At 39.5% G+C, this 26642-nt stretch overlaps 1 protein-coding gene across 3 annotated transcripts in view; it reads left to right on the forward strand.

Annotated features, from left to right (window-relative positions):
• The window catches only part of TBC1D14 (TBC1 domain family member 14), a 74300-nt gene that overhangs the window by 42936 nt on the left and 4722 nt on the right, over positions 1 to 26642 (forward strand). For all 3 annotated transcript variants that reach the window (XM_051798347.1, XM_051798348.1, XM_051798350.1), the window contains 10 exons: positions 2710 to 2828; positions 5456 to 5538; positions 7546 to 7663; positions 9138 to 9244; positions 10150 to 10230; positions 11643 to 11737; positions 12778 to 12849; positions 14189 to 14317; positions 16204 to 16313; positions 26357 to 26615. In XM_051798347.1, the coding sequence (XP_051654307.1) occupies positions 2710 to 2828; positions 5456 to 5538; positions 7546 to 7663; positions 9138 to 9244; positions 10150 to 10230; positions 11643 to 11737; positions 12778 to 12849; positions 14189 to 14317; positions 16204 to 16313; positions 26357 to 26615 (1173 nt within the window). The remainder of the gene's footprint in view (positions 1 to 2709; positions 2829 to 5455; positions 5539 to 7545; positions 7664 to 9137; positions 9245 to 10149; positions 10231 to 11642; positions 11738 to 12777; positions 12850 to 14188; positions 14318 to 16203; positions 16314 to 26356; positions 26616 to 26642) is intronic.

Genomic DNA, 26642 nt, shown 5'->3' on the forward strand with positions numbered 1-26642 from the left:
TACTGATGTGCTAATACTGTAACTAGCCACCCACATTCAAAAATAAAACGTCTTTTTAACTAAGAAATTCTTGAATTATGTGCAGTGTAGTGCTGGTCTGGGAAACTTTGTGCTTAGCTGAAAGAGATTTCCAAATTAATTCTGCTGTACAGAAGAAAATCCCCAGTGTGGGCATTGTTTCTCACCTTCCAAAAGCAATTTTGCTTTCCAGTTGGTTTTCAGTGAAAGGAGACCCTGAAAATAATTTTCCTAAGCCAAAATTAAGCAGCTTTTCTGGAACTTGTACTGGAATAAGCATTGGTGCATACATTTTAATGTCAAGTTCTGAGATGCTTTAGGGAGATCTATATATGATGATTTCTGCGTATTAACAGTTCCTTGTGAATGCCAAATGGTTTTTCTTTCACTAGCAGTGTCTCAAAAGAGTAAAGATGTTAGATTTAGGCACAAGGTTCACCTTGTCTGTGGAAGCAGTAATAGAGATTAATGTTTGACTGTGTTAATTTGTGAGAAAGGGCTCATACAAAAAACTCAGTCACCTAATAGAAATTGAGAGAAGGAATAGCCGTTTGCTTCATTGCTGTCAGCACAGCGGATTTACCCCACAGCTGGTGCAGCTGAAGCACATTAGGATGGTGCTCTCACACACTGGTCACTATCAGCTGCTTGCTGATGCAAGTGAGTAGTTTAAGACCAGTGCCTGTGCTTTCTGAATATGCTCTTGATCACAATACCTCTGTTACAACATTTCTTTGCTTATTTTCTCTCTGGAGAGTTTTTTTAGTGAACAGCTTTGTCAGCATGAGCACCGTCCCTTTACTTGACAAAGCTAAGTTTCAATACATTTTTCTTGGTTCTTTTCCTGGTTTGCAAACTGATGTCATGCATAGCAGTATTAACTGGTATTAATGAGCCAGACATTCCAAATTCATGACCATGTTTCCCATCACAGCAATGCTGGCATCATAGGATTGATTGCTGAGGCAGTGCCCGGTGAACACACAAGGACAAAGTGGGATTTTTGTGTCCCAAGGGCTGCACAGACCTGCACCCATGAGTCCCACAGAACTAACTTGAGCTAGAATTGAACTGTACAACATAAAGTAGAATATTAAGGTTGTGTTGTTCTTCACTTATGTCTGGTTTTCATCCATCCTTTTTTTTTAAGGTAGGGTTGGAGGAGAAGGCCTTTCTAGAAGTGATAGGGATCCCATTTTAGTTGCTGAATGATCCAGGCTGTTCTATTGTGTTGGAAAGGTTGGATCTATTGCCCAAGGAGGCTTTGATGTAATTGACAGGTTGAGAGTAAGCAAGCGGTAGAATCTGAGAAGGTCTTTGTGCTGACAGGGAGAAGTCTGTGGCTGGAACCCTATTCATAACACATTCGTAGTGCTCATTTATTTTTTTTTTTAATTTCAGTAGAAATTATAGAAAAAAGCTGTGCATGAAAGCCCTTGAGTTTTGGAAGTGGCAAAATTCATTATAAAGTTGAATGTAGATGTAACTATTATGTAGATGTAGTTCCATAGGACTGTTTGACTGTGTTTGTTATTTGTATATCACTGATACTTTGCATACCTAATGTTTGCTATAGTACTTCAAGCAGTGGAGTAGATGGAAGCTGTGTAAAGGTTGGTTTATCCTATTAGGTCATGGGTTTAGTATGTTTTTTTTTTCCAAACGAGTGTTTGTAGGAAAAATAAAAATAAAATTGTATGTGTAATGCCAAGCCCTCTCCTGTAGATCATGGTGAGGCAATAATTGAGTGGAGGGACCTCTGAGGGACTAACACCCCTCTTAGAACAGAGCCTGCTTACACCAGGTTCTGGGGGTTGGTTCACCTGAGCTTGAGTGCCCTTGAGGCTGGAAGTTCTACTGTGTCTCAGGAGACTTGTCCCACTGCTTGCCTAGAATTCCCCTGGTAAAGTTTGTGCCTGTTGTCTTTGTGTTCTTCATACAAGTGCCTCAGAGACTTCTGCCTTCGGCCTTCACCACATCCCGTTATTGCTGTCTGCCAAAGATCCCTGCAAAGCTTTTCCTGTGGAGGCTGAGCAAGCCTCTCGGCCTCTCTGTGTGGCACTGCCTCCAGACCCCTCACCTTGGTGCCTCTTTGCTGGCCTTGCTTTTGTGTGTCAGTGTCTGATTACAGACACAGGTTAACATGTTATGCTGTATAATGTAGGGTTGTGTAAGGCATCATACCAAGGATGGGCTTTCTGTGATTTTAACCTTTTTTTTTTTTTTTCCATTGTTGAACTGTTGCGTGTGAAAACAGCTTGCGTGGGGAGAAATCTTACTATGAGATTTTAAGACAAGCAGCTTGTGGTCATTTTTGGCTTCAATTTCAAAACCATGTAAATTAAAAGAAAAATATTTTAAATAGGTCTTATTTTTATACCTCAGATAGTATCTGCTGTTTGTAAACTCCTGAGTAGTACTGTGTAAAAGCAGACTGTCAGCCAGAGGAACTTCAGATGTTTTTACAAATAGGAAGAATGAAGAAAAACATCAAAACTCACTCTTGAACATAAATTTGCCATTGTTTTCAGTTCTGAGATTGCTCTAGTTGAAAAGCTCTGAAGGGACTGCAGCAGGATAGAGATGTGAAAGCATTGTCTTGAAGACTTTTGTAGACCCATTTTAAATTCCCATGTGCATCATCTTGATGGTCTCCACTCTTGTAAGTTGCCCTGTCTTTTTCTTCTCTAGGAATATGAAGAAAAAACTGGACGAGCTCACAAACCTCTCTCTCCTAAACAGAATGTGAGGAAGAATCTTGACTTTGAACCACTCTCCACTACAGCACTTATTTTAGAGGACAGACCAGCGTAAGTTCTGCAAAGTGCCACAGTGAGGGTCTCTATAAAATTAACCTAGCAAAGATTTTTCTAACTCAGTGTAATTGCTTACCCTAACTTAAACAAATGACTTAAAATCTAAAGTAGAATTTTTTTTCAGAGTAGTGAATATGGAAGTGGGTTGATTATGAGAAAAATTATTCAAACAGAAGGAACCTTATTTAATAATAAAAGCAATGGCTTTTTATGAAAGGAGGTAAGTAAGAGAGCAGAGCTCTAGTTTTGAGTAATTCTACCTTTTAAACATGAATAAGAGATTTTTATTTTCCGTGAGAGCACATAAGCATAAAAATGAAGCTGGTACGTGCTAAAGAGATTGAGAAGCACGAATACAGTGTCCTGTTTACACAGGGAAAGAAAACACTTCCATAAATAATGAAACATGAATAGTGATTGCTCTGCATCGAGTTCAGCATCACATTTTAAAGGTTGTCAAGTACTTGATAAGTTGTTTCATACCTCTTTTACTGCAAGGAGATTCTTCCATATGCAAACTGACTCCAAAGCGATTTACTGGCAGTTGCTTTGCCATGTTTTGCTTCTAAATTACACAAATTATGTCATGTTTAGTCTATGATTGTGAATGTTATCTGGCTTTATGGGGATGATGTCTGCATTTTTAGTATAGCTGTGCATTGGTGTGAAGAACTGGCATAACACAGATCTGTGTTTTCATCAACACAGTGTGAAAAATGCCCATGTCAAAGTAGTCTAGTTGTAGGGTTATTTAAATAACTTTTTGGCTTGTCTGATGGACTATGTGGCAAGACCTCGGGATGTCTAGAACAACATGAGTGATTATTTGTTATAGCAGGCTTTATTGTGGACAGCTGGAAACAAAGCATGCTAGCTTATCTGTTGTATTCTAAACCTGTCTGCTAAAAATCTTTCTTCTTGTGGGATAATCTGAGAAGTACATTGTTCACACAGATGGAATTAGTGATGCATTACAGGAGAATGTTCAGGTTTTGCTTTCTTTCCTACTGTTGATAGACTGAGGAACTTCTACAGAGTAGGTATTTTTAAGATTCTAGACAAGTGAATCATTTCTTTTGTCTAGTAGGGAAAACTGCTCTGGGCAGCAGTGCTGTCCCCTGACTCTTTCTAAAGAATCTTTTTTTAAATTGTTTGCTTGCAGTTTACGTACTATTTTTTTTTCTATTAGGCTTTAAGTAATTTTTTTTTGATTTCCTATGACAAAAAACTTTAAGACTTCTGGAAGAAAAATGCAGAGAGATTTTTTTTTTTCAGAATGGCTCCTCTTGATTTCACACTCAGTTGTAGGATTTAGGTAAAACTTTATAGTAAAAAAATCAGTAAATATTCCATAGTTCCTCTGGCTTCAACTCCAAAAAGTGTTAGTTGAATCTTAGTAGATACTGAGCAACATCTCACATGTATGGTGGTGATGTTAAGAGATAGGGCAGATAATTTGAATGGTGGAGTTAGCAGAACTGTATTATTTCTTCTGATTTTCATTTCCAAACTTTCCCTAACTTGAACCATTTCTAAAGACTTGGATTTAAAAAAGATGACGATCAACTTACAAAAGTGAAACTGGATAAAGAGTGGATTGTTTTCTGTGCCTAACAAAGACACAAATGTGAAAATTTACTTTCCTTGTTCTAGTGACAATCTTGATTTGAAAAAACAGAAAGATGTGAACAAATCTGGATTTGTCATAGGCCTGTATTTCATGGCTGTGACTGCGTAAATAGTGACACCCACTCAATGGTGACTGTGTTGATGGAAAGCAGCTGCCTGATGTGTGACACCTTACAGGAACAGGAAAGTGAATTTTTGCATAGCTTTTCTATTAACCAAAGATACAAACTGTCCTAGGAATAAAATACGGTGTTCTACAATACAGAATAACAAAATAGTTAGTCATTTCCTGTTTTGATGTTTTGGTGATCCTGTATTTGTAAAGAGATACTTATGGTTATGTTAATTACAAATATGAGTCGCTTAAAGGTAATGTGTCTTGACATATGAACACCTGTATTTGTATGGCAGAGCCTTAATCACAAATCAAAATGCTGTGTTGGTATTGATGAGTGGACAATATCAAGGATGACTCCAGTGCCACTTGTTGCTCTAGGAGCGAGGGGGAAGAGTCAAGCCTTTAAAATAGAAAGGGAGTCTCAGAGAGCAGAGGGAAAAGGAAGCTGGGGTGGGGGTCAGTACATGTGGGTAAAGAAAGTTGGGCATGTAATCCGTGAATGAGGTGCACAGTAAGAGAGAGTATGGTCCTGTATCTTACCAGTTTAAATCAAAACTACCAGCTTGGTATATACCCTTTATGAAGATCAGCCTGTGGGTTCAGTTGGTTTAATAATAAAAATGCTGGAATTACCAAACATAAGGAAATTACTCAGCATATTTTGTGTATAAAAGTAGTCATAGCTGGTCAGTGTTCTTCCCTTCTGCTGACTCTGGCAAAAAAAGATTCTTTCCAAGGATCTGTTGTTCTGCTCACTGATTGCATATTTTGACAAGAAGCAGTGTATGCTTTTCTTTTAGAAGTGCCTAGAATTTTCCTTAGACAGGCATGCCAACTCTAAATACTGATTTTTTTATTTTTTTTTCAATTTAAGGAACCTCCCTGCAAAACCAGCAGAAGAAGCTCAGAAACACAGACAACAGTACGAAGAAATGGTAGTTCAAGCAAAAAAAAGAGGTGATGGAATTTCTTGTCTTCAGAGGAGAAAAGTAAAGTTAAGGGCATTTCTAAACCTGAAATAACACTTGTGACAGTCTGTTGCTCTGTAATGTGGGGGATCTGTACCTCCCTTTAAAGAAGTATCAATCCAAAGAGAGAGGAACAAAGGTAGTTTCATTGAAAAGCCCCACCCTAAGCTGAAAAATAAAAATCCTAGAATCCAGCAGGAAAGAATTTTTTAATCTGTAACTCTTAAATAAATGAGTGGCGTCTATTTGTGGCTTTAAAAACTTACTAATATAGTGAAGTAGGTTGTCAGTCAAATTAGTGAAGACTAGACTTAAAACTGCAGGGTATTTGTCAGTGTCATGTTGGGAACAACCTGTTCAGGCTGCAGTACATAAACATAATTTTCCACATAGGAAAATGTATGCAATTGTGTTCATTTGATATCTCTCACAGCTTTCCCAGAGTTTTGCTCGTAATTTCTTGTCTGACATTGTTCACACAAGTGTCTTAATAACACTGTACCATGCATTTGAGGCAGAGGTGACAGTAGTGGTGGTTTCCTTCTGCTGGTATTTTTGACCATCTGGGTTTTCTAATTAAAAACATGCTTTGCAGTAATAGGAAATTTGGACTCACAGAGGTTTTGCATTCAGTGGGAGCTGCTGGAAATATTTTTTTCCAGCCAGCCAGACCTTTGAACAGTATGGAACAGTGGAAAGGTGATATGAACACAGGACTTCCTTGCTTTCTACAGCTGACATACTAGTAGAAGTGTCCTTTTGTGATTTTGAACATCATACACCTATCAGTGAAGTTTTAACTTCATGTGACTCCTGTTTTAGTATATCCACTTTAGTAGTCCAGAGGAGTTTCTCTGTTCTTTCTTTGCATGTAGGGTAGGTGGCTTGAGAGAATTGAGAGGATGATGAGGCAATGGGCCAGGTCCTTGTGCTGTCTTCACTGGACCTGGTGTGTCATTCTGTCCAGATAAATACTGTGACAAACCCATTTTCTCTAAAGCCACTCCAGATGAACAGATTTACAGAGGGATATGTTGTTTAGAGGTCAGGAGGTCAAAGAGTGTAAATACCCTCTTTTTGTTAAGAGAAAAATTGAAAGCTTGCATCAAAGCTGAAAATATTGGAGACAGCTGGGATTGTTCTGCTCAGGCACAGCTTCTCTTGGGCTTTAAAGTGGAGCTATCAGGCAGAATGTGTTCATTCCAAAGACCTTGTTCAGGGTACTGCTGTTCTGAAGTTGGTTTTACTTGCCAGGTCAGTACCTTCCCACACTGTAGACAGTGTGTGTGTGTACATGTGTATCCTGTGTTTCCACTGTGCTGCTGTGTCTGCCTGCATTTGGTAAATCCATGGCCAACATCTTTGCCAGTGGAAAAAGTAGTAGCTGGTGATGCAGGAAGATGCATTGAGTGATAATGCAAAATGTAAAATATATCTAAACTAGACATGAAAAGTGTTTTCTTTTTGATGAACTGAAGGTTCCCATTTGTGATGGATGACATTTAGATGATCCATGTGCCAAGTAACATCAAAAATGTGATTTTTTTGACAGAATATCTAAATTGTAATATACATATGAAAATGAAATACAAAGCTTGTATCCATTTGGCCTGTGTTTTTGAATCTGACATAACTAAAAGGGTGGGGCTTTCTTGGGAAATACTCTGACCTGTCCTAGTAGGTGAGGCTGTTGGCTGTCAGAGGTGCTAATTCAAAATTACTACTGTGGTTAGATTTGGAGGGTCAAAGAAACCATATATTATCCAACTCCCTTTGTCCCATCCATTGAAAATGAGCCTTGTGCATAGCTCCACTTTGTTCTTTGTTCACATTTGACATCACTGCTTAGTTAACTGTGTGCCTGGGAACTTTTTAGAATTCAAGCAGTAATTTTAGGTGAAAATGGTGTGCTTTTACATGGTCGTATAACCATGGCTAACTCTGAATATTCAGTTTATGGTTTCATTAGCTTAAAAAGAAAATTTCTTTTCTGCAGAGTTGAAAGAAGCTCAGAAGAGAAAGAAACAACTGGAAGAACGCTGTAAACTGGAAGACAGCATTGGGAATGCTGTTTTAACATGGAACAATGAAATCTTGCCCAACTGGGAAACTATGTAAGGCAGTATGTTATACTGAGTTTTAATTAAAAATTGCGGAGTCTTTATCCTGAAGAGAAGTTACAAAGTTAGGAAGCATAATTTTAAATGGTCTTGGAAGCTTTTCTTTGAAAGTCACTCTTGGACAGGTACAAAGAAGAAAATAAACAACACATGTCTTTCTGAAAGGTGACTGGAAGTGATACAGTGCTAAATCTTATTACTTGTCTTTACTGAAGGCTCAGGATAATCAGAAACTGAAGCACTGAGAAGTGATCTGTGGTAGAGAATGTAAAAGCATGAAGCATCATACTTGAACACTATGCATTTATCAGAAATGAGCTTTCCCTGACTACTTGAGCTGTTCATTTTGTGTTATCAGTGTAGATTGAAGTACCTGTAGGGTTTATGAAGCCTCTTTAATTACAGAGTGTTATACCTGCTGGGATAATCAAATGATGGAAAAGAGGAATAGGGAAAAAGTTATTTATATTAAGTGCTAAAAGATTTTGTACAAAGACAGCATAGGCAGTTGATAAGCTGCCTTCATGGTCTTTGCTAGTCATCTTAAAAGAGCCACCCCTTTACCCCCCCAAATACAACCACCATTTATCTGTTCAACATAAACCAATGGCACTCAAAATTGCAATTTCCTTAACCATGGAATTCGGTTTCCTGAGAATATATGTTAAAAATATGGCAGAATTTGTTGGAAATTTCTGGAGAACTGAAGTATAACAAATCAAGCCTAAGCATTTGTCTTTAAACATTTATCTTTAGTATTTGAGGATGTATCTGTTATGTCTGCCGTAAAAATAAGGCCACCTTTTCCTTTATTGGTTTAAAAATCCAGAAGTTCCCCAATGCGTTCAGTATTTTACATTTTAGTTCAGAGTCTGCTCTTATATAAATGGATTGCTGTGGTTTTACCACTTTCTTTGGTGCTTAGGTGCTATTCAGTTCCTCCTGCTGGGCTCTCAGGTTGATGAACATCAGCTGCAGCCATTTCAGAGCTTGTGTTCTGTTAAAATGTCTTTTGTGCTCCCCCCTAAAAGTTACTCCTTGTCACATCCTCATGCAGTTTTCCAGCTGCAGAGATGGGTGGGAAGCTGCACATCTGTTTGCACAGCAGGGTGGTGACAGAGGGCACCTGTATTAAGTCTTGCATGGAGCTGTCCAGTCTTTAGCATAGGTAGTGGCATAGGCATGGACTTCTTTTCATTTGTTCCCTATGGTTTTTGCTGGTCAAGTGTGCTTGCAGATTGTGGGTGCTGTGATTGCAGTGCCTCTGTCAAAAGAAGCCATTACCTTGGAAGGAAGTAAGATTTCCTTCGCAGTTCAAAGCAAAATAATACAAAAGAATGGGTGTGTGCAAATTGCATTCTTGGCCTGTTGATTTTGGTTGGGATCCCTTCAGCAGTGGTAGGAGGACACATTTGTGATCATTTTGCAATGAAATATTTCTTAGACTGATCCGTTTTCCTTTAAACAGGTGTTGTTCCCGTAAAGTTCGAGAGCTGTGGTGGCAGGGCATTCCCCCCAGTGTGAGAGGCAAAGTCTGGAGCTTGGCAATTGGCAACGAGTTAAACATCACCCATGGTGAGACTGTTGTTTTGTTGACATACAAAGCAACAAATAGTAAAGGGACAGTTGCGTACCTGCTGTGGTGTATCAGAACCTGAGGTGTGGGTGTGAGGAAATGTTATCTAGTTATGCCTTTTCATGGTGCTTTGATGTGTTTTGTTCAAAAATACAGTGTCTTTTAATCTTGTAGCTGTTCTAGGACTGCTGCTGTGAATTGTTCCTGATAATTGCTGTCACTGTTTCTTGCTTTGATGTTAGATGGACGTGGTCAGAATTAATGACTCAAGCTTTTTTTTTCTTTTTGAAACTTAGAACTGTTGTTAATTTTTGTAATGCCTATAAATATGCATGTAGTGTGCTCTCTTTGATTTGAAGCAAGACAAGAGGTTTGTAAGAGATTAAAAGACCCCTGGGAAGATTTGTACTTTTGTTTGTGTGTTTGTGAAAATAGAAGTAATGTTCTACTTCCAAGTGCAGAAAAATACAGGTCTGAAAGACTAATATATGTAATTAATTCCAACATGGAAATGGGGTAGACTGCCTGTACTCCTGCCCTATGGTGCTGTTTTTCTGTGCTTTTTTTGGCTTAGTTACCTTGGGTGTAGTTCTTACATGGAATTTGCTAGACTTGCCTAATTATCCATTCAGACTATAATTTTGAATATCCATGCTCTGGAAGAAAACGTAAATACTTGAACATAAAATGCAACTTATGCCTGGACTGCCTTTCCTTTTCACTTAATCTGAATTTAGAGGTCAGTGGAACAAATCTTTCAAAACCATAACCTAGTCAGAAGTTCAGCTACTATGTTAGAGAGGAATGTTACTTGTTAGGATTAGGGCAGCACTGCCCATGTGATAGGTAGTGGACATGAGCATGTTCAAATAATGGACTTGGTTTTCTGTTTTACTTTGTCCAGAACTGTATGATATTTGCCTGGCTCGTGCCAAAGAGAAGTGGCGATCACTTAGCACAGGAGGGGCTGAAGTGGAATGTGAAGGTATGCTCTTTGCAAAGGATTTATGCTGTATTGAAGAATAAGAGATTTTGTAAAATCGTTCCTTAAAATGAAAATCACTTATTTTAAACAAAAAATTTTGTCTATGAAGATTTCTTCTGGTAAAAAGGAAATGTCTTTTTGTGGAAGCAAGGAATAGCTGTATCATTCTCACTGAAATGATGGTCTCTTATAAAGCACACTTATTAATTTTTCTTTATAAACAATCTCTAGGTACAGCTCTTATTTTGATATAAATTTGTAGGAAAACTGGGGAAGTTTGGGGATTGTCATTTGAACTGCAACACTAAAATACTTTTCTGCAGCTGTAGTTTTAGAATTGAAACTCAAATTATAGCAGAAAGTTGTATTTTAGTCCCTTGGCAGCTTTGAGCCAATCTCTGGGGTGTGTTTCAGAGAGCAGCAATTTATTTTTGCAGACAAAGTGGTTTGAGATTTACTAATTAATTGGAAGAGTTGTCTGGTGTTGAGAGAGTATAAAACTACATGCAAATGAAATTGCCTTTGGTAAGTAATTATGCTGAGCAGAGCAGAAAAAGGAGAACACACATACTGTCATTTATAAGCAGAAAAATGTTTTGGATTGGAAATCCCCTACTTTGTTCTCTTAAGATTGTCTACATCTTAAGTAAGATGGCATCTAGTACGTTTCCAACTTCCTCTTTATTTTCTGGAGTGTAGATGCTCATGTGATTGGTACAAACATTGGCTAGTGACAGCTCTTGTTTTTTGATTGCTCAGTAAGCAGCAGTAGGTGATTCCCATCTGTACTTACCAGAACAGACAGAATACCAATAAACCCTCGATATCAGAAACAAAACGAATGCTATAGAAATGTATTTTGTATGAGATCTGTTTCAGTTATGGAGAGTGAATTATAGTGTCCATGATCTTTAACGACACATACGAAGACCAAAATCTATGGATTTGAAAGGAGAGCTGATGGTAGTAGAGATGGGTGGTATCCATCCAATGCTGCTGCTTTAGGACTTCTCTCTCCCACCACAGCCTTTCCACAGAGGCAGCTACTTCAGGAGCCACTGGGAAGCCTTGTTGGAGGTGAGGGGATCACAGGTTAACAGGCTTGTGTCTGTCTAATGATTTTCAGCAGATAACAGTGAAGTGCCTGACCTACCTTGCCCTGTGTCTTTCCCCACATCACTTCAAAACAAATTAAGGGTCACTGTGCACTGTAGGGTTGCTCTGGGTCAGGCCAGACTTGCTGCTTAGCCTGTGTGCTGAATTCATGGAATTGTTCTGTCTGTAACCTTATTCCCTAGCATTCACATCAAAATAAATGAGCTGTGCAAAAGCTAACCCTTACTGGAAAATAAAAAAAACCAAAGAGTGTACACTGATCCATCTAATAAATGCAGTAACTTTGGCTTTTGCAGATGCTGGATTTTCTGCAGCTGACAGAGAAGCAAGCTTGGAGTTAATAAAACTGGATATCTCAAGAACATTTCCTAGTCTTTGTATATTCCAGCAGGTAAGCAATGTTAACTTTTGTCTTGACTTCTCAGGGAAACTAAGTTTACATAACTTTACCTGTCCCTTGGTTGAAACAGCCCATTGAGTTCAAAGCAGTAAGCATCTTGAGAGGATAAAGTTCCTGAAGATTTTGGAAAACTGTAAATAATCTAGAAAAGAGTAACCTCAAGGCACTGTCTTATACATTTGGAAGAGACAAAAAACCAATGTGTTGGTTAATCACTGTGATTCATTTAACTTAGTTCATGCTGGTTTCTGTCTGGTGAAGTGATGCAGGTGAGTGTTTCCAAGTCAGTGAATCAGCATCACTGGGTTGCAAATAGATGCTGAGAGAGAGAGCATAGCTCAGGCAAACAACATTTGTTGGCCTTTTTTTGGTTCAATGCAAGACTAATTTAGCTTGTATGGTTTTGGTGTGCTTTAGTGACTCACTTTAATCGGATTTTGTCCTTCTCTGCACAGATTTCAGCAACCCTGTAAAAAGTTTAGATTGTGATAAATCACCATTTTTGGGTGAAAATTTCCCTTTTGAAATTCTCAGTCACAGTACTCAGTTCAAGATATGGTAGCTGTTAATAGTCAACAATGTGAAATTCTTTTTAGCTGCACGTGTCATTCTTGATACGTTCTGTGTGTGTTGTGGCAGATTCTTGTTTTGACTGTTTCCTTCATGGTTGAATTCTGCCTCCAGTCTTAAGGACATTTAAGTGGTTTGCATTGTTGTTCTGCTTTCTTGGCACTGTTGTCAAAGTGCTGCTGAGCTATAAGGAATCTCTTAGGCTTGCATTCCTTTTGTATAAGTATTTAATAGGTAATCGATGTATTGGATGAACTGTACCTATATCTAATAAATGGGGTTTGAAGGACTGTTTCATGCTCTTAAAGCCAAAATTTGGAATACTTTGGGCTATTCTAAGCTGCATTGGGAAAGAACATGTCCTTCATCAGCACTAATAGAGACCATCTTTAGCACTGAAGAATTTTTTAACATGTTTGTTGTATAATCAGATGTATTGTCTTGTTTTTGTTTAATTATAGGGTGGTCCTTACCATGACACGTTGCACAGTATTTTAGGAGCCTATACTTGTTACAGACCTGATGTGGGCTATGTAAGTGAAGAATTTTTTTTTTTTCAGGGGTGGAGGGGGAGGATTACGGGGAGGGAGGATTGCGTTAATCAGTCTTTGTAGGGCATATATTAAATGATTTTATGAAAGCTTGTTGGGGTCTGTGTGTGCTTTCCTCTATTACAATACATGCTTGAAAAGTGTGTGTGACAGTTCTCTTGCTAAATTTAAGCTTTTTAACAGGTTAAGTGGAAAACTCAAAGGGACATATTTGTACTCAAAAATACATACTTTGAAAATTGAAGTCAAAGAGAAGGTGTAGTTAAATTGATTGTTTGAAGTACTTATTGTTAGTATCCGTCTGAGACTCTGCTGTTGAGGTGAAATGATAGGCTTTTCTGTGCCTTAGCACTGAGTGCTTCTGAACCAGTCTCTAAAGCAATGCCCATTGAAGCTGCATGAGCTCCCTCATAGTGTTTGAAGTAGTGATTATGAGAGCACTGAGTGGATTTCAGATGCTTCCTTTAGTCTCTTTTCCCAGAGCAGGCTTATGTATGGAGGCTTGTTCTTTGTTCAGGAGCAGTGTTTTAGACAAGGCAGATGTAGAAAGGTGATGTTTCTATTTTGTAAGTAGCATGTAATGCTTGGCAAGAGCTGCTGAACATGACTGCCAGGAAAGGAAACAAAGGGCAGGTCAGCTGATGTGCTTCCTTTGGGGCAGCAACAACCTGTTGTGTTGGAAAGGAGCTGGTTCCTCAGGTTTGCAGGAATGGCTGTCACACCTTAGTCCATGTGACTCTGCAATGGCAGCACTGCACCCTCAGAGTGAGAGAGCTTTGCCTGGATTCCATAACAGGCTTTGTAGAAAAAGAGAACAATGTCATGAGCTTATGGTAAATGAAACAAGAGTTTAAATCTTAAAACAGTATTGTTTGTCAAATGAGTCACTGCAGTTGTCTGTAACTGCAGGTAATTGATGGATAAAGGAAAGTACAGGCTTTGTCTCTAGGGTCCAAGTCCAGCTTTCCACAAATAAGGCTGTATGTGACCCATCCCTAGGAGAAGAGGGATTACTTAGAAACACCTTATTCTTAAAAAAAAAATCTTTATTCTTTGTCTCTGAAAGTGCTGTCATCCTAACCTGTCTTACAAGTTTTACTTGGATACTTTGAAAGAAGGCATCATGGGGATTGTTAGCTTCCATGCTCTGAATGTGTCATACCAAAGGTCACGTGGGTTAAAAAAATCCTGCTTTTATGAATGTTTCTCAAAATTCAGCAGCTCAGTGAGTGCATTAAACACTAGTGATCAGGAGGGCAAAATGAAGAAGTCTTGGAAGAATACAGTCATTGCTGAATGGTAACACTTCTCCTTTCTTCAGGTACAGGGCATGTCATTCATAGCAGCAGTATTGATCTTGAACTTGGATACTGCAGATGCCTTCATTGCTTTTTCTAACCTTTTAAATAAACCCTGTCAGATGGCGTTTTTCCGTGTGGACCATGGCCTTGTGAGTATGCAAGAAAACTGTAATTGATGTGTTGTGGATAATGTGTAGGGAAAGTTTAAAAAGAAATAAAAAATGATTGGATCAGTAGCTTGGAAAATAAGTCAGAACTTATTTTAAAGCAACATGCTTGATAAACTAAGAAACCCCAACACACACATGCAGACTCCCTCAAAAAAGTCAGACTAAACCAAAGATCACCCCATTTACCTTTTTGAACAGGCAGGTGAATTAAATTTTTGAGCAGCTATTTTATGATGCTCAGAGAATATTTATGAGAATATTATTCCAGCAATTGGAAGCTGAAAACACCTTAGTGTCGGAAGTGTCTTGAAGGTGCTTTTTATTATAGTCTAGTGGGTTGCTAAAAACAGACTGTTGCAAGGAGAACCAGGTTTCCCATATCTTACTGTAGCAGCTGTGTTTGAGTCCATCAGGCTTCTTTTCAGAGGAATAGACCCTTCCAGTGTTCAGTGGGAGCTGATTGCCTGTTTCTCTCTGGACCATCTAAAATTCTATGTTGGCATGTCCACTGAGCTACTGGTCTGTTATAGCAAAATAAGACACATCTCTATTTTACTTTAAAGGTGTTTTTATGTCAAATATATGGCATTCTTTATTTCTTTCTCACCTTTTAATGCTATGAAATAGGATCTGCTTCTCAAGAGTTCAAGTGGGAGAAATAACTGATGGTTCAGAGATTTTATGTAATTTTGGTTATTTCTGTAGCATACACCCATCTCTGATTGGCTTAAAGCCCTATACTCATACTGACTACCAGGCTCAGTTTTTTATTTGCCATGTTAATGAAGGTAGTCCGCCATCTGTTACTTCATTTAGAGGAAATGGGAAAAATTTCTATGAGGACAATTAAAAAAACTGGGAAAAAAACCCCAGGACATAAATCTGTCAGGATTTCAGACAAGAGTCTCCAAAGGGATTCTCTTTTCCCTTTACTGCCATGGTGTTCTGGGGAGAAGTATGCTGCTGCAACTCATACTTTGAGGATATCACAGCCTTTCCTTATTGCTTTTATTGGGATACTGTAGTTACTGCATCATTCAAGGACTTTGCCTAACTTTTCTCTCTATAGTATTAAGGAGGGTGGCTAAATAACCTTTTGTTTTTAACCCTAGTTGAATTGGAAGATTTGTTTTTTCTATGCCATCTGTTATGGAATTTTACTAAATACTCGAATTTTAAAATAGCATAAAAGTCTTTGTGTTAAAAGCAGTGCAGTTCTGGGGGTTATGATGTCAGACAGAGTTACAATCTGTTTCTCTTGCACAGGTGTTTTGTCCCAGTCTTTGAGTTTTCTGTGTGAACTTCATCTCTTCCTCTTTGCAGTATAAATTATTATCTAATTTTAAAATGTATAGTATTACGTTGGTATTAGAATATGATTAGAATATTAAAATAGCTTTTATGTTAGAATATGATTTATGACTGGAATCTACTGGACTCTTCCCTGTTGCTGTGGAGTATCAACATTATTTTAGTTTTGTATTTCATTATGTTCCATTGGGTCTCGGATTTTGTTTAGTATAATATTAAATTACTGCCACAAGCATAAAAAAAACACTCTGTTATATTTATTTTAAGAAATCTGCAGAAAACTTGTCTCCTGCTGGTATTTTTCTTTCCAAAGGAAGCTGGTCAACACCCAAACCAATCATTATATTGTTTAGTATGAGAATGGTATACAGAGTGGATCTTAAACTTTTCATGCTTATAGATGCTGTCTTTTATATAAATGTTTAGCTCTTTACAGTATCATATAGTTCATCTGATCCTATTTTAAAGAGCATTAATCCAACAACAGATAATGCATTTAAGCCTGTTAATAACACAGCTAACTGCTTTTTTTTCTCCCCATTGTATTTTCCCAGATGTTGACTTACTTTGCCGCATTTGAGGTATTCTTTGAAGAAAATCTGCCAAAGTTATTTGCTCACTTCAAAAAAAATAACTTAACTCCAGACATCTATCTAATTGATTGGTAAGGCATTGAAAGTGTAATTACTAATGTGCATACTACCATATAGCTCCGTGTCAGTATTCATGACAGAAATTGGGATGTTCTTACCTGGCTTAATGTTCTTTCAAGATAAAGGCATTATTTTTTTGTTCAGTACTTGAGTTGTCAATCCAAATCATTCCCACATACTTCTATGATGTTTAACATCTGTCTAACCTTTATTATTGTACTTACGTTGAGTTGGAAGCTTATCTGGAAATACTGCTGTATAGCAGTGTTTATGCATATTTAGTGCCTGTTTGGAATATCTTGTGAGAAAATCTGTTAGTCTTTCTATTGCATGTGCTGGTGTGTACCAGGGTTGTGTATTCAGAAAGTATTGCTAGTCTTGCATTTGAAATGTACAGTTTGTCCTGCACAGAACAGGAAAAGCGTAGTTAAAACATTTGTCCATATGACATAAAACCACAGAAAAGCTATTCCACTTAGCAGACAAGCAATTACAGTCTTTTTATAAGTTGAAACTGCTTTCCCTTTTAGTTCTAGTATACTCAGAACCTTTTTCCTTAGAGAGGAAAAAAGACAAGGATCTTAATTGCACTTCTGCCAAATTTCACTGTGGTATTAGGCACTCCAAACTGAACGTTTGCATTTGTGCCTACCAAACTTTGGTTTGGGGCAGTTAAAATGTCTCTTTTCAGCAAGACTTTGTTGTTAATTTTGGGATTACATGAAAGCTTTTTTGTGAAAAATTGGTTTGCCCTTAAATTGTTGACAAATTTTTCTGTTCTCGGGTATCTGACGAATACCTTCAGTAAAAGAATTAAGAGCCCAGTGGTAACAGCTTTTTTTTTTCCTCTGAGATTAATAAGTTATTGTTTTGGAAAACATTTGTGCTGTTAATGCAGTTCTAGCTGAACCACACTGGCAGTATCCTGATTTTTAAGATCTAGTTGGTAGCACTGAACACGTTGCTCATCTGTTAGACAGAAATAGATTTAAAGTAAATCAGTCCAATCCAACAGCTCAAAGTTTGAATACATGACTTGTCACATAATCATAGAATTGCTGGGGCATTGGAACAGTCCTCTGGAGATCATCTAGTCTAAACCCCTGCTCAAAGCTAGGGCAGGGTGCTTGAGACCTTGTCCAGCTGGGTCTTGAATATCTCCAAGGAAGGAGATTTCACAGTCTCTTCAGTCTGTTCCAGTGTTCAGCCACCCTTACAGTCAAGAAGCTTTTTATTTTCTTAGGTTTAAATGGAATTTCCTGTATTTCATTTTGTGCTCGTTGGCTCTTGTCCTTTCACTGGATACAACTGGGAAGAGTCTGGCTCTGTCTTCTTTACGTCCTCCTACCAAGTGTTTTTAGACATTTAGGCCTGAGCCATCTCTTCTCCCAGCTGAAGAGTACCAGCCTGCTCAGCCTCTCCCTGTGTATCAGGTGCCCCAAGCCTTTAGTCACATTCATGGTGAGGTGGACTTGCTCCAGTATATCCATGGCTCTCTTGTACTGAGAAACCCAGTGCTGAGTAGGTGGGTGAGCTGCTGTGGCATGCTGGCAGTGCTGCTCCTGCTGCAGCCCAGGATTTGTGGTGGTCTTTGCTGCAGTTGCTGGCTTAAATTCAGTGTGGTGTCCATGAGGACCTCCATGTCCTTTTCTGCAAAGCTGCTTTACAGCAACTTGGTTTCCCAAATGTACTGGTTCCTGGGCTTATTTCCTACCCAGGTGCAGGACTTGGCATTTCCCTTTGCAGGATGTCATGGAATTCATGATGGCTCACTTCTGCAGTGTCTCCAGGTTGCAGTGGTGTATCAGCCACCCCTCCCAGTTTTTATCGCCTGCAGATGTGCTGAGGGTACGGTCTGACCCATCATCTGGGTCCTTAATGAAGACATTTAAAAGTGTTGGATGAATATCAAACCCTGGAGTACACTGCCAGTGAATTGACTTGAAGCTATACTTCATGCCACTAATGACAACCTTCTGAGCTTGGCAGTGCCACCTGGTTTTCAGTCCACCTCACTGTCCATTTATCTAATCCATACTTCATCAGTTTATCAACAAGGATTTTATGGGATACAGCATTGAAAACCTTGCTAACATCCTGATACACAACTTCCATTGCTTTCCCCTCTTCCACCAAGCCAGTCATATTGTTGAATAACACAATGAAGTTTGATCAGGCATGATTTTGCCTTGATAAATCCATATTGGCTTCTCCCAATCACCTTTTTGACCATCATATTTTTGAAATGATCTCCAGGACTTTTTCTTCCGTTACTTTCTCAGGGATGGGAGTGAAACCAACCAGCCTGTAGTTTGCTGGATCCTGCCTCTTGAATGTAGGAGTGACCTTTGTTTCCTTCAAGTCCTGAGGAACCTGTCCTGATAACTGGGGTCTTTCAAAGATAGAGAGTGGCCTCACAACGACACCAGACAGTTTCCTCACATACTTGTATATCCGCCATTCGTTTAAATATTCCCTAATGTGATCCTCCTCCAGCTAGGGTAGGGTTTCCTTGCACTTGGCTTTCCCGCTGGTCTGGAGGACCTGGGCTTCCTGAAGGCAAGTCTCAGTGAAGGCAGTGAGTACAACAGCCTTCTGAATGACCTTTGTCACCAGGTTCCTTGCCCTTTTCAGCAGTGGGCTTGTGTTTTCCTTGATCTTTTTACCTGCTGGTGCAGGAAAATCCTTCTTGTTGTTAACATCCATTGGTGGATTCAACTACAAATGGACTTTTTATTTCCTAGCCCCTTCTCTTTATACTCAGGCAATGTCTCTGCATTTCTCCAGGGTCACCTGCTCTTCCTTCAGCCTCTTTTATGCTTCCTCTTTATATCTGAGTTTTGTCAGGAGCTCCTTGTTTATCCCTACAGGCTTCCTGCTGCCTTTGCTTGAGTTCCTTAATTTGCATGTGCCTTTTGTACAGAGGGTGGTGTACCATGGGTTTTGTGTGACTTGGCTTTTACACTGGGATTAAATATTAATGCACTATGAGTAGGGCAATGAGAGGGTGTGTAATATACAGGCTCATTTCTCCCAACATTTAATGGGAGAAATACCACTAGAAGTACTTTTTGACTGAAGGCTGAGAATATTAAACTGAACTACATCTATGCCCAGAGTATGGAAAAAATACTAGGATAAGATAGAAGGGAAGAAAGAGAGCAGAGGCTGGTGTGTTCAGTGATAAGAGAAAAGGTGTTGAAATTGTATTGCCTCAGACAATGTTGTGAAAAGCCAGTGTGTGGAGGAAGCAATTGAATAAAAGGGATATCAGAATAAGACGACTGTAAACATGTGGGAGAGTAACTGGATAAACAACATTGAAATCACCAGGTTATTGTATTTTTAATGGGTAATAATGTCAATAGCAAAAGGCAGTCCAGAAATAACATTGGCCTGTTACTTGATGGGGGTGGACATTTCCCAAACAGGACATAGACAAGGCAGAGGTGTTTAATGCCTTGGCTTTGGGCTTCAGCACCAGTAATGGGTTTTGGGGAGCCCTGAGCTGGAAGACCATGGCCGTGAGAATGATAAACTCCCATTTGACCCTGAGCTTCTGTGGGACTTGGTGCTCCAGCTGGATGGTCTGTGGGGCCTGATGGGATTCATCCAAGAGTACTCAAAAGAACTGGCTGATGTCACTGTGAGGCCTCTCTCAATGATTTTTGAATGATCTTGGGAATCTGGAGAGGTCCCAGTTGCCTGGAAGCTGGCTAACCGCTGTCCCAGTTTTCAAGACAGGCACAAGGGGAAACTACCAGCCTGTCATTCTCACTACAGCAACTGGTCAAATTATGGAGAGGATTATTCTGGGAGATACTGAAAAACACCTGAAGGACAATGCAGTCATTGGTCACAGCCAGCACAGGTTCACAAAGCATAAGTCCTGCTTGACCAGCTTAATTTCCTGTTATGACCCAGGTACCCTCCTAGATGATGTAATGTTTTTAGATTTCAGTAAAGCTTTCGATACCCTCTCTTACAGGATCCTTCTGAACAAAATGAATAAACACATCATGGGCTGGGTGAGCAGTTGGCTCACGGGTCAAGCACAGAGAGTAATAGTGAATGGGGTAACATCACAGTGGGGTTCCACAGGGCTCCATCTTGGGCCCTGTGCTTTTCAACGTTGTCGTGAATGACTTGGATGCAGGACTACAAGGGATATGAAGCAAGTTCACAGATGGCACTAAAGTGGAAAATCTGCTGACTTCCTGAAAGGCAGGGAGGCCCCACAGAGAGACCTCGACAAATGAGAGGACTGAGCAATCACCAACCATAGGAAGTTCAACAAGGGAAAGTGCCAGATACTGCACCTGGGATGGGCCAACCCAGTACAGACATGGGGAATGAGATGCTGGAAAGCAGTGTCAGGAAAGGGACCTGGATGTCCTGGTCAATCACAAATTGAATATGAGTCGGCAGTGCCCCTGGCAGCCAGGAGGGCCAACTGTGTGCTGGGGGCATCAGGCAAAGCGTCGTCAGCTGGTCGAGGGAGGGGATTGTCCCACTCTGCTCTGCACTGGGGTGGCCTCACCTTGAATATTATGGCAGTTTTGGGCACCACAAAATAAGAAAGATATTAAGCCATTAGAGAGTGTCCAAAGGAGGGGGCAACAAAGATGGTGAAGGGCCTTGAGGGGAAGCCATATGAGGAGAAACATATATAAGGAACAACAGCAGAAATCAGAGTTGTAGAAAAACAGACTCTTTTGACAAAAGGTTGAAAGTTTATGTTCCTTTCAGCAGTTTCAGTAGATAGACTATTGTCTTTTCTTGAGCAAACCTTTATGTGATCAGTTGTTCTCTCTTAGCACATATATAGGGTAAAAAAACCCAACCCCAAAAACAAAACAAAAACCACCAAAAGAAGAAAAAATTACAGACTTGTGAGCAAAGAACTGAACTGATGAAGTCTGTGTTGAAGTGTTGTTGACGTGTTGAAGCACATCAGGTCCCCTTTTTGTTCCCTCTGTGGGTGTTGTTAAGAGCACTTGAAAGAAACTTCAGTCAGGAGTGACTGTGGATGGCACTTCTCAAAGTCTTTGTATCAGTGGACTGACAACCCTTAGCATTTCTTGCTGATTACCTGCATCCATATTCAAGCTGTTTATTTTAATTCCAAGGACAATTTACTGTGTTACTCCTGTCCCTAGAGAGTCACAACACTGTGATCTTGCACAGGGATGTAGGCTGTTCCAGATGGACCTGCCCAATCTTGTATTAAACTTTTTTTACACTTGTCTTGAGCTAGACAGCTTGTACCACTCTGTCCTTAATTTTGTTAGGCAGAGCAGGTTGTATTTATCTATGTAAAACTTGCATATCTCATTTAAATATATACGTCTATATGTGTGTAAGTGATGTATATGTGTGTGTGCATACACATGCATACTTTATACTTCAAAATACTTTGATCCTGTAGGAAGCAGATTTAGATTTTTTTTTTTTGAATCACCACTGAGTGTGGCTGGAGTTTAAAGTCAGGGAAGAATAAGGTACAGTGTCACATTGAGTAGGCAGACCTTTTGCTTGTAGGTAGGAATCTTTGTGAAACAGCCTTCCTCTAACAGCATTACTTTTATTTAAATGAGCATTTGTTCTGAGCCCCAGAGGGATGCCTGCTGCTATTCCTGTGACTGGTGTGGTTACTGTGCAGGCATGTGTGCAGCAAAGCTCAGCTGGTGCCAGCTCTGGGAGGGCTCTAGGAGCAAGTACTGCACAGATCAGTTGCTGGGAAACCCTCCTGTTCTTGCCACAATTACAGTGGAATCAACTAGTCTCCTTTGTGCTTCTTCCTGTAACCAGTGCTGCAGGGAATGGCAGTAAAATTGGTGTGCTTAAATAATTTTTGAAGGGATGTGTTCTAAGGAAAAGAAATGCTGTGCGTGGGCCCAGCTGTGCAGGTGATGCACTGCTGCTCTGGGCTTTCTTGGGTAGAGGATTTAGGAAGGGGAGCCCCCCTGCCAGTTTAGTTCCCCCACTGCCTTCCATGATGGGAAAACTCCAAGGACTGAGTAGCTTTATTAAAAGGTACAGTGGCATGATTATCAGAGGGTACCTGCCACAAGTAAGCTATCTTTTTTACAAAAGGACCCATGTGCTTCAAACCCAAACTCTGACTGATAAATCTCACAGAAAGAATTCAAAGGCTATACAGGTTTTGACTTTTTTTTGAGAATATAAAGGGGATCAGGTGTGAAAGAGCTGTAAAGAGCAATAGCAATGTGCAGTCAGGTTCACAGAGAACAGAGGGAAATAGTGTGTCTGAATAGCCCAGTTTTGGCCTCTCGCTCTGTCAGCTGATGTTCTGCAGGCTCTTGTGAGCAGAGCATAATGTGGATCTGCCAAGGACACATGCTGTCTATTTATGGCCTGCTGCTGCTGTACAAACACCTCTTTATCCCTACTCAGAAAAATGATTTTGGCAATAATTATAGCCAAAGGCTGTGTTTGTACTGATGGATTGATCAGTGATTCTGTGGTATTACATGGACTGTGATTGTGCTCTGTGAACATGAACTTTCTATTGACACCATGTGCTTGTTATGATAAAGGTCCAAGCCACTTTGTGTGGCCATTTTCAATGGGTGCTTCCAGTAAAATATTTATAAGCTTGCTCTGTGTTACTTTAAGAAAAGCATAGTCCACACTGCTGCCAAAAAATGCCACTTAGGATGATATTTTAAGTGCATGCCTCCTCATCAAAGAAAAAAATGGACTGTAATTCTGTCTAAAGTTTTTTGGGGACATCCTGATTTTTTGAATTGGAATTGTTACCAGTCTCCAGAAGATCCCAGTCTTCAGCCCAGTTTACAGTGTGCTTATCCTTATGTCACTGCAGTTTGGGGTGGAATCAAGAGAAATATTGCAAGGTGAACAAGCAAGGCTTTTTGGTTGCTTCTGACTGGTTGGAAATTGCTTAGAAACATGCACAGTATTTATCTTAGATTGATACGTTTTACAAAGCAATCCACTTTGCTGAGTGCTAAGAAGTTGCTCTGTTGCAGTCAGTATTTTATATTACACAATATTTACTTCTTTTTTTTTTCCTTGTCAGGAACAAAGTAAATACTTCCACTTTTTTTTTTTTTTAAACTGTAACGATTTTAAAATTTACAGACCTGAGAAAACAATGTGTAGTGCAAGAAATACACAAGATCTGATTTGCATCAGTGTTGTGCGTGACTTGCCAATCTGAAATATGGGATACCTGTCTGCATTGCTCTTGGTAACAATATCTTATGAAGAGTTTTTAAGCAGAAAAGAAAAAGAAAAAAGGGTAGGATGGAAGAAAGAACAAAGGAATGAAAGCACAGAGCCTGTGATTATCATGGTAGCCGTGCTTTGCTTTCTTGGTAACATTATGTTGTTGCTTTTCCTGTGAGCAGCAAACCAGCCAGGACTTCATGCATCTACCTCAAAGAACACTTTCATCATAAGCAGATCTGGGGAGGAACAGGAGCTTCTGATACTTTTTTCCCTCTTCCAAACAGAGAGGCCAGTAGACTGCACCTGTGTTCCTGTGACCCTGACACCTCTGTGTGAGTTGGCTGTGCTGTCTGCACCTGGGACTTACAGTGGTTGGAAGAGACCTGCAGACAGAAAATCATCCACAGTACAGAGGGAGCAGATCATGTGCAGGGAGTGTGCCAGTGCTGCTGAGAGCCACTGCTCTAACTGGTTCAGTCAGGCAGCTGCTTTATTGCTGTGATAGTTTCAGCTGGGTTTCGGACCAGTAGCTCAGATGTCTAATAAAAAACGTCTTTTAATGGGAAATCTTTGAAGGGAGCAAGTGCTGTATCCATTCTTAGCAGTGATTCCTACTGATGTTTCTTTGCTTGTTCTAGGGGGCCTAGTCTCTGTTCTTAGGGCTTGATGCCTCAATTCCATCCAAGGATTAATGAAAGTTAATTGCCTTGTGAAGTTCCTGCAAATGGCCCTTCCTTCCAAATTATGAAGAGCTCAGTGGCAAATACCTTATTTTGATGTGACAGCTTTTTTGATGTGAGCAAATCTTCTCATACAAAAGTAGTGTTCTAATAAATAGTTCTTTCTTCTGACAGTTAATTTCCCACATAGTTGGAGATTTAATACACAAGGGTTATTCAGGTTAGGTCTGAATCATGACAGAATAATACCTTTTGAGAATAAAAACAGTTCCAAAAAATTGGCATTGTTACTTTAACCAGGACTCATTTCTGGCTGGGTGTTTGCCTGCTGCTTGGTGACCAGGAAAGGACTCAGTTGAATTGCTTCCTATTACACCGTTCCTTTTAAATTGAAAAGCTGTTGCTGTTTCCTGTGCATGTGTGTGTACAGACACAAGTCTTAACTGTGCTGTGTAGGTATTCTGTAGCAAGACAGTTTTACATGGCGTGTGGCTGTACAAAAATATTGAAAGATTATAAAGTCTGCAGTGCACCATCAGCCAGGAACCCAAAGAAAGAGCTTGTATTGTGCTGTTCTTTCGCATTTGTGTATGTGTGTAAAATACATACGTGAGCAATTTTGTGGTTTTTTTTTCATCCCAGACTCTTGTTTATTTATTTTTATAGTTCTAATTTAGCTCTTTGGAGAACAGAATTTAAATTATTTCCACTTGTTATAAAAAGATTGCAATGAAATGAAAAAAATTTAAAAAAGTAAAATCCTAAGGATCATAAACCTGCAATTCACTTGTCACCTGAGCTTGTGCAAATGTTAGTTTTGTCTTGATGTTTCTAAAATGAATATATTTTCCCTTTTTTCTGTCATGTGCTGATTTATACAGAAGCCGGATACTTGATGATGCATCATTCAAATAATCTTACATGGTAAAAAGCAGATACTGCAGAAAACCTTTGATTATTAGGATTTGCTGTGAAAATACATTAATTCATGTTCCATACCTATATATGTGTGTGTATGTATCTGTTCAATTTTATTTTTTAATGTAAATCCGAGTTTCTTAAATGAAAAACTTGGAGGGGATAGAGGATAGTCCAACACAGGATAGCTGCTGTTGGATTCAACATACTTGAAAGGGACTTTTTTGTGAAAAGCCATGGAAAGGTTTGATTTAAATCTGAGCCTTTGCTGACCTCTGCCGGGGAGAGAATTCTTTGCAGTTTGACAGAGATTTTTTGTCAGTGCATTTGGGGAGAAAGGTTCTCTCTGATTACTGAAGGAAAAAAACCCTGTAATTCTTTTCCCTTATATACTGTAAAGTGATTCCAGGAAACTCAGTTCTCATCACTTGCTGTTGGGTCACTGTTGGTGGCAATGAGATCTTGTGCTCTGCTGTGTAGCCAGTGTTGGATAGAGAGAGAGAGGGGGAGCAGCTTCGTGTTCCTGCCTGCAAGGCTGTCAGCATTTTGGTGAAGGAAGAAATGTGCTCTTGGTAGTTAATGAAAATACAGTTTTAGCAACTGGGAGGAGATTCTTGCTTCTGCCATTACCCTTTTTCCTTGGGGATCACACCCCTTCAGCCACACTGAGCCACCATCTTATCACAGCTCTCTCTGAACATCCTGCTGTTTCTCTCAGCTTGTGAGAGGTTAAGCTGATCTTTCCTCCAAAAGTTATGCTGTTATTATTTTACCAGTCAATCAAGCCTAGACCACAAGAGTTTATTTTACACATCTCTTTTATCTGATCCACAAAATTCCCTTTGCAGTTTGTCTTAAGGTTCATCTTTTTGTATTTTCACAGCTGAAACTTCATCAATCCTCAGCTCTGAATTGATGATTAAATAGGCCTTTGATTATACCTGTGATCAGTGCATGCCCATCGTAAAACCGTATATGTTGTGTCCTTGGTGTGATCCAAGAAAATCAAACTTGGAGACCCAGGCTGATAGCAAGATGCCTTATTGGTTGTACAATTTGATATTGTTTTGTGGGTTGGTATGCTGCAACTAAGAGAAGTACTTCTGAAAACCAGAAAGGAGTATTCAGTTATAAATATTTGAGAAGCCTCAAACTTACTGGTGGTCTGTCTGTGTCCTTCTGCGACTACCCAAGACATTTTTCTTGTCCAGTAACTCTGAAAATTTTGTTCCATTTTTCAGGATATTCACATTGTACAGCAAATCTTTGCCACTAGACTTGGCATGTCGTGTCTGGGATGTGTTCTGCCGTGATGGAGAAGAATTCTTATTCCGTACAGCGCTGGGAATATTAAAACTTTTTGAAGATATTTTGACTAAAATGGACTTCATTCATATAGCCCAGTTTTTAACAAAGCTACCTGAGGACTTGCCTTCAGAAGAGTTCTTCACATCTATTGCTGCCATTCAGATGCAAAGTAGAAACAAAAAATGGGCTCAGGTAAAGAGGATGTCAATATTTGATAAC

The sequence above is a fragment of the Manacus candei genome, unplaced genomic scaffold (genome assembly GCF_025592945.1).
Source record: "Manacus candei isolate 608988 ecotype Guabito, Panama unplaced genomic scaffold, ASM2559294v1 h1tg000048l, whole genome shotgun sequence".
NCBI classification, from domain to species: Eukaryota; Metazoa; Chordata; class Aves; order Passeriformes; family Pipridae; genus Manacus; species Manacus candei.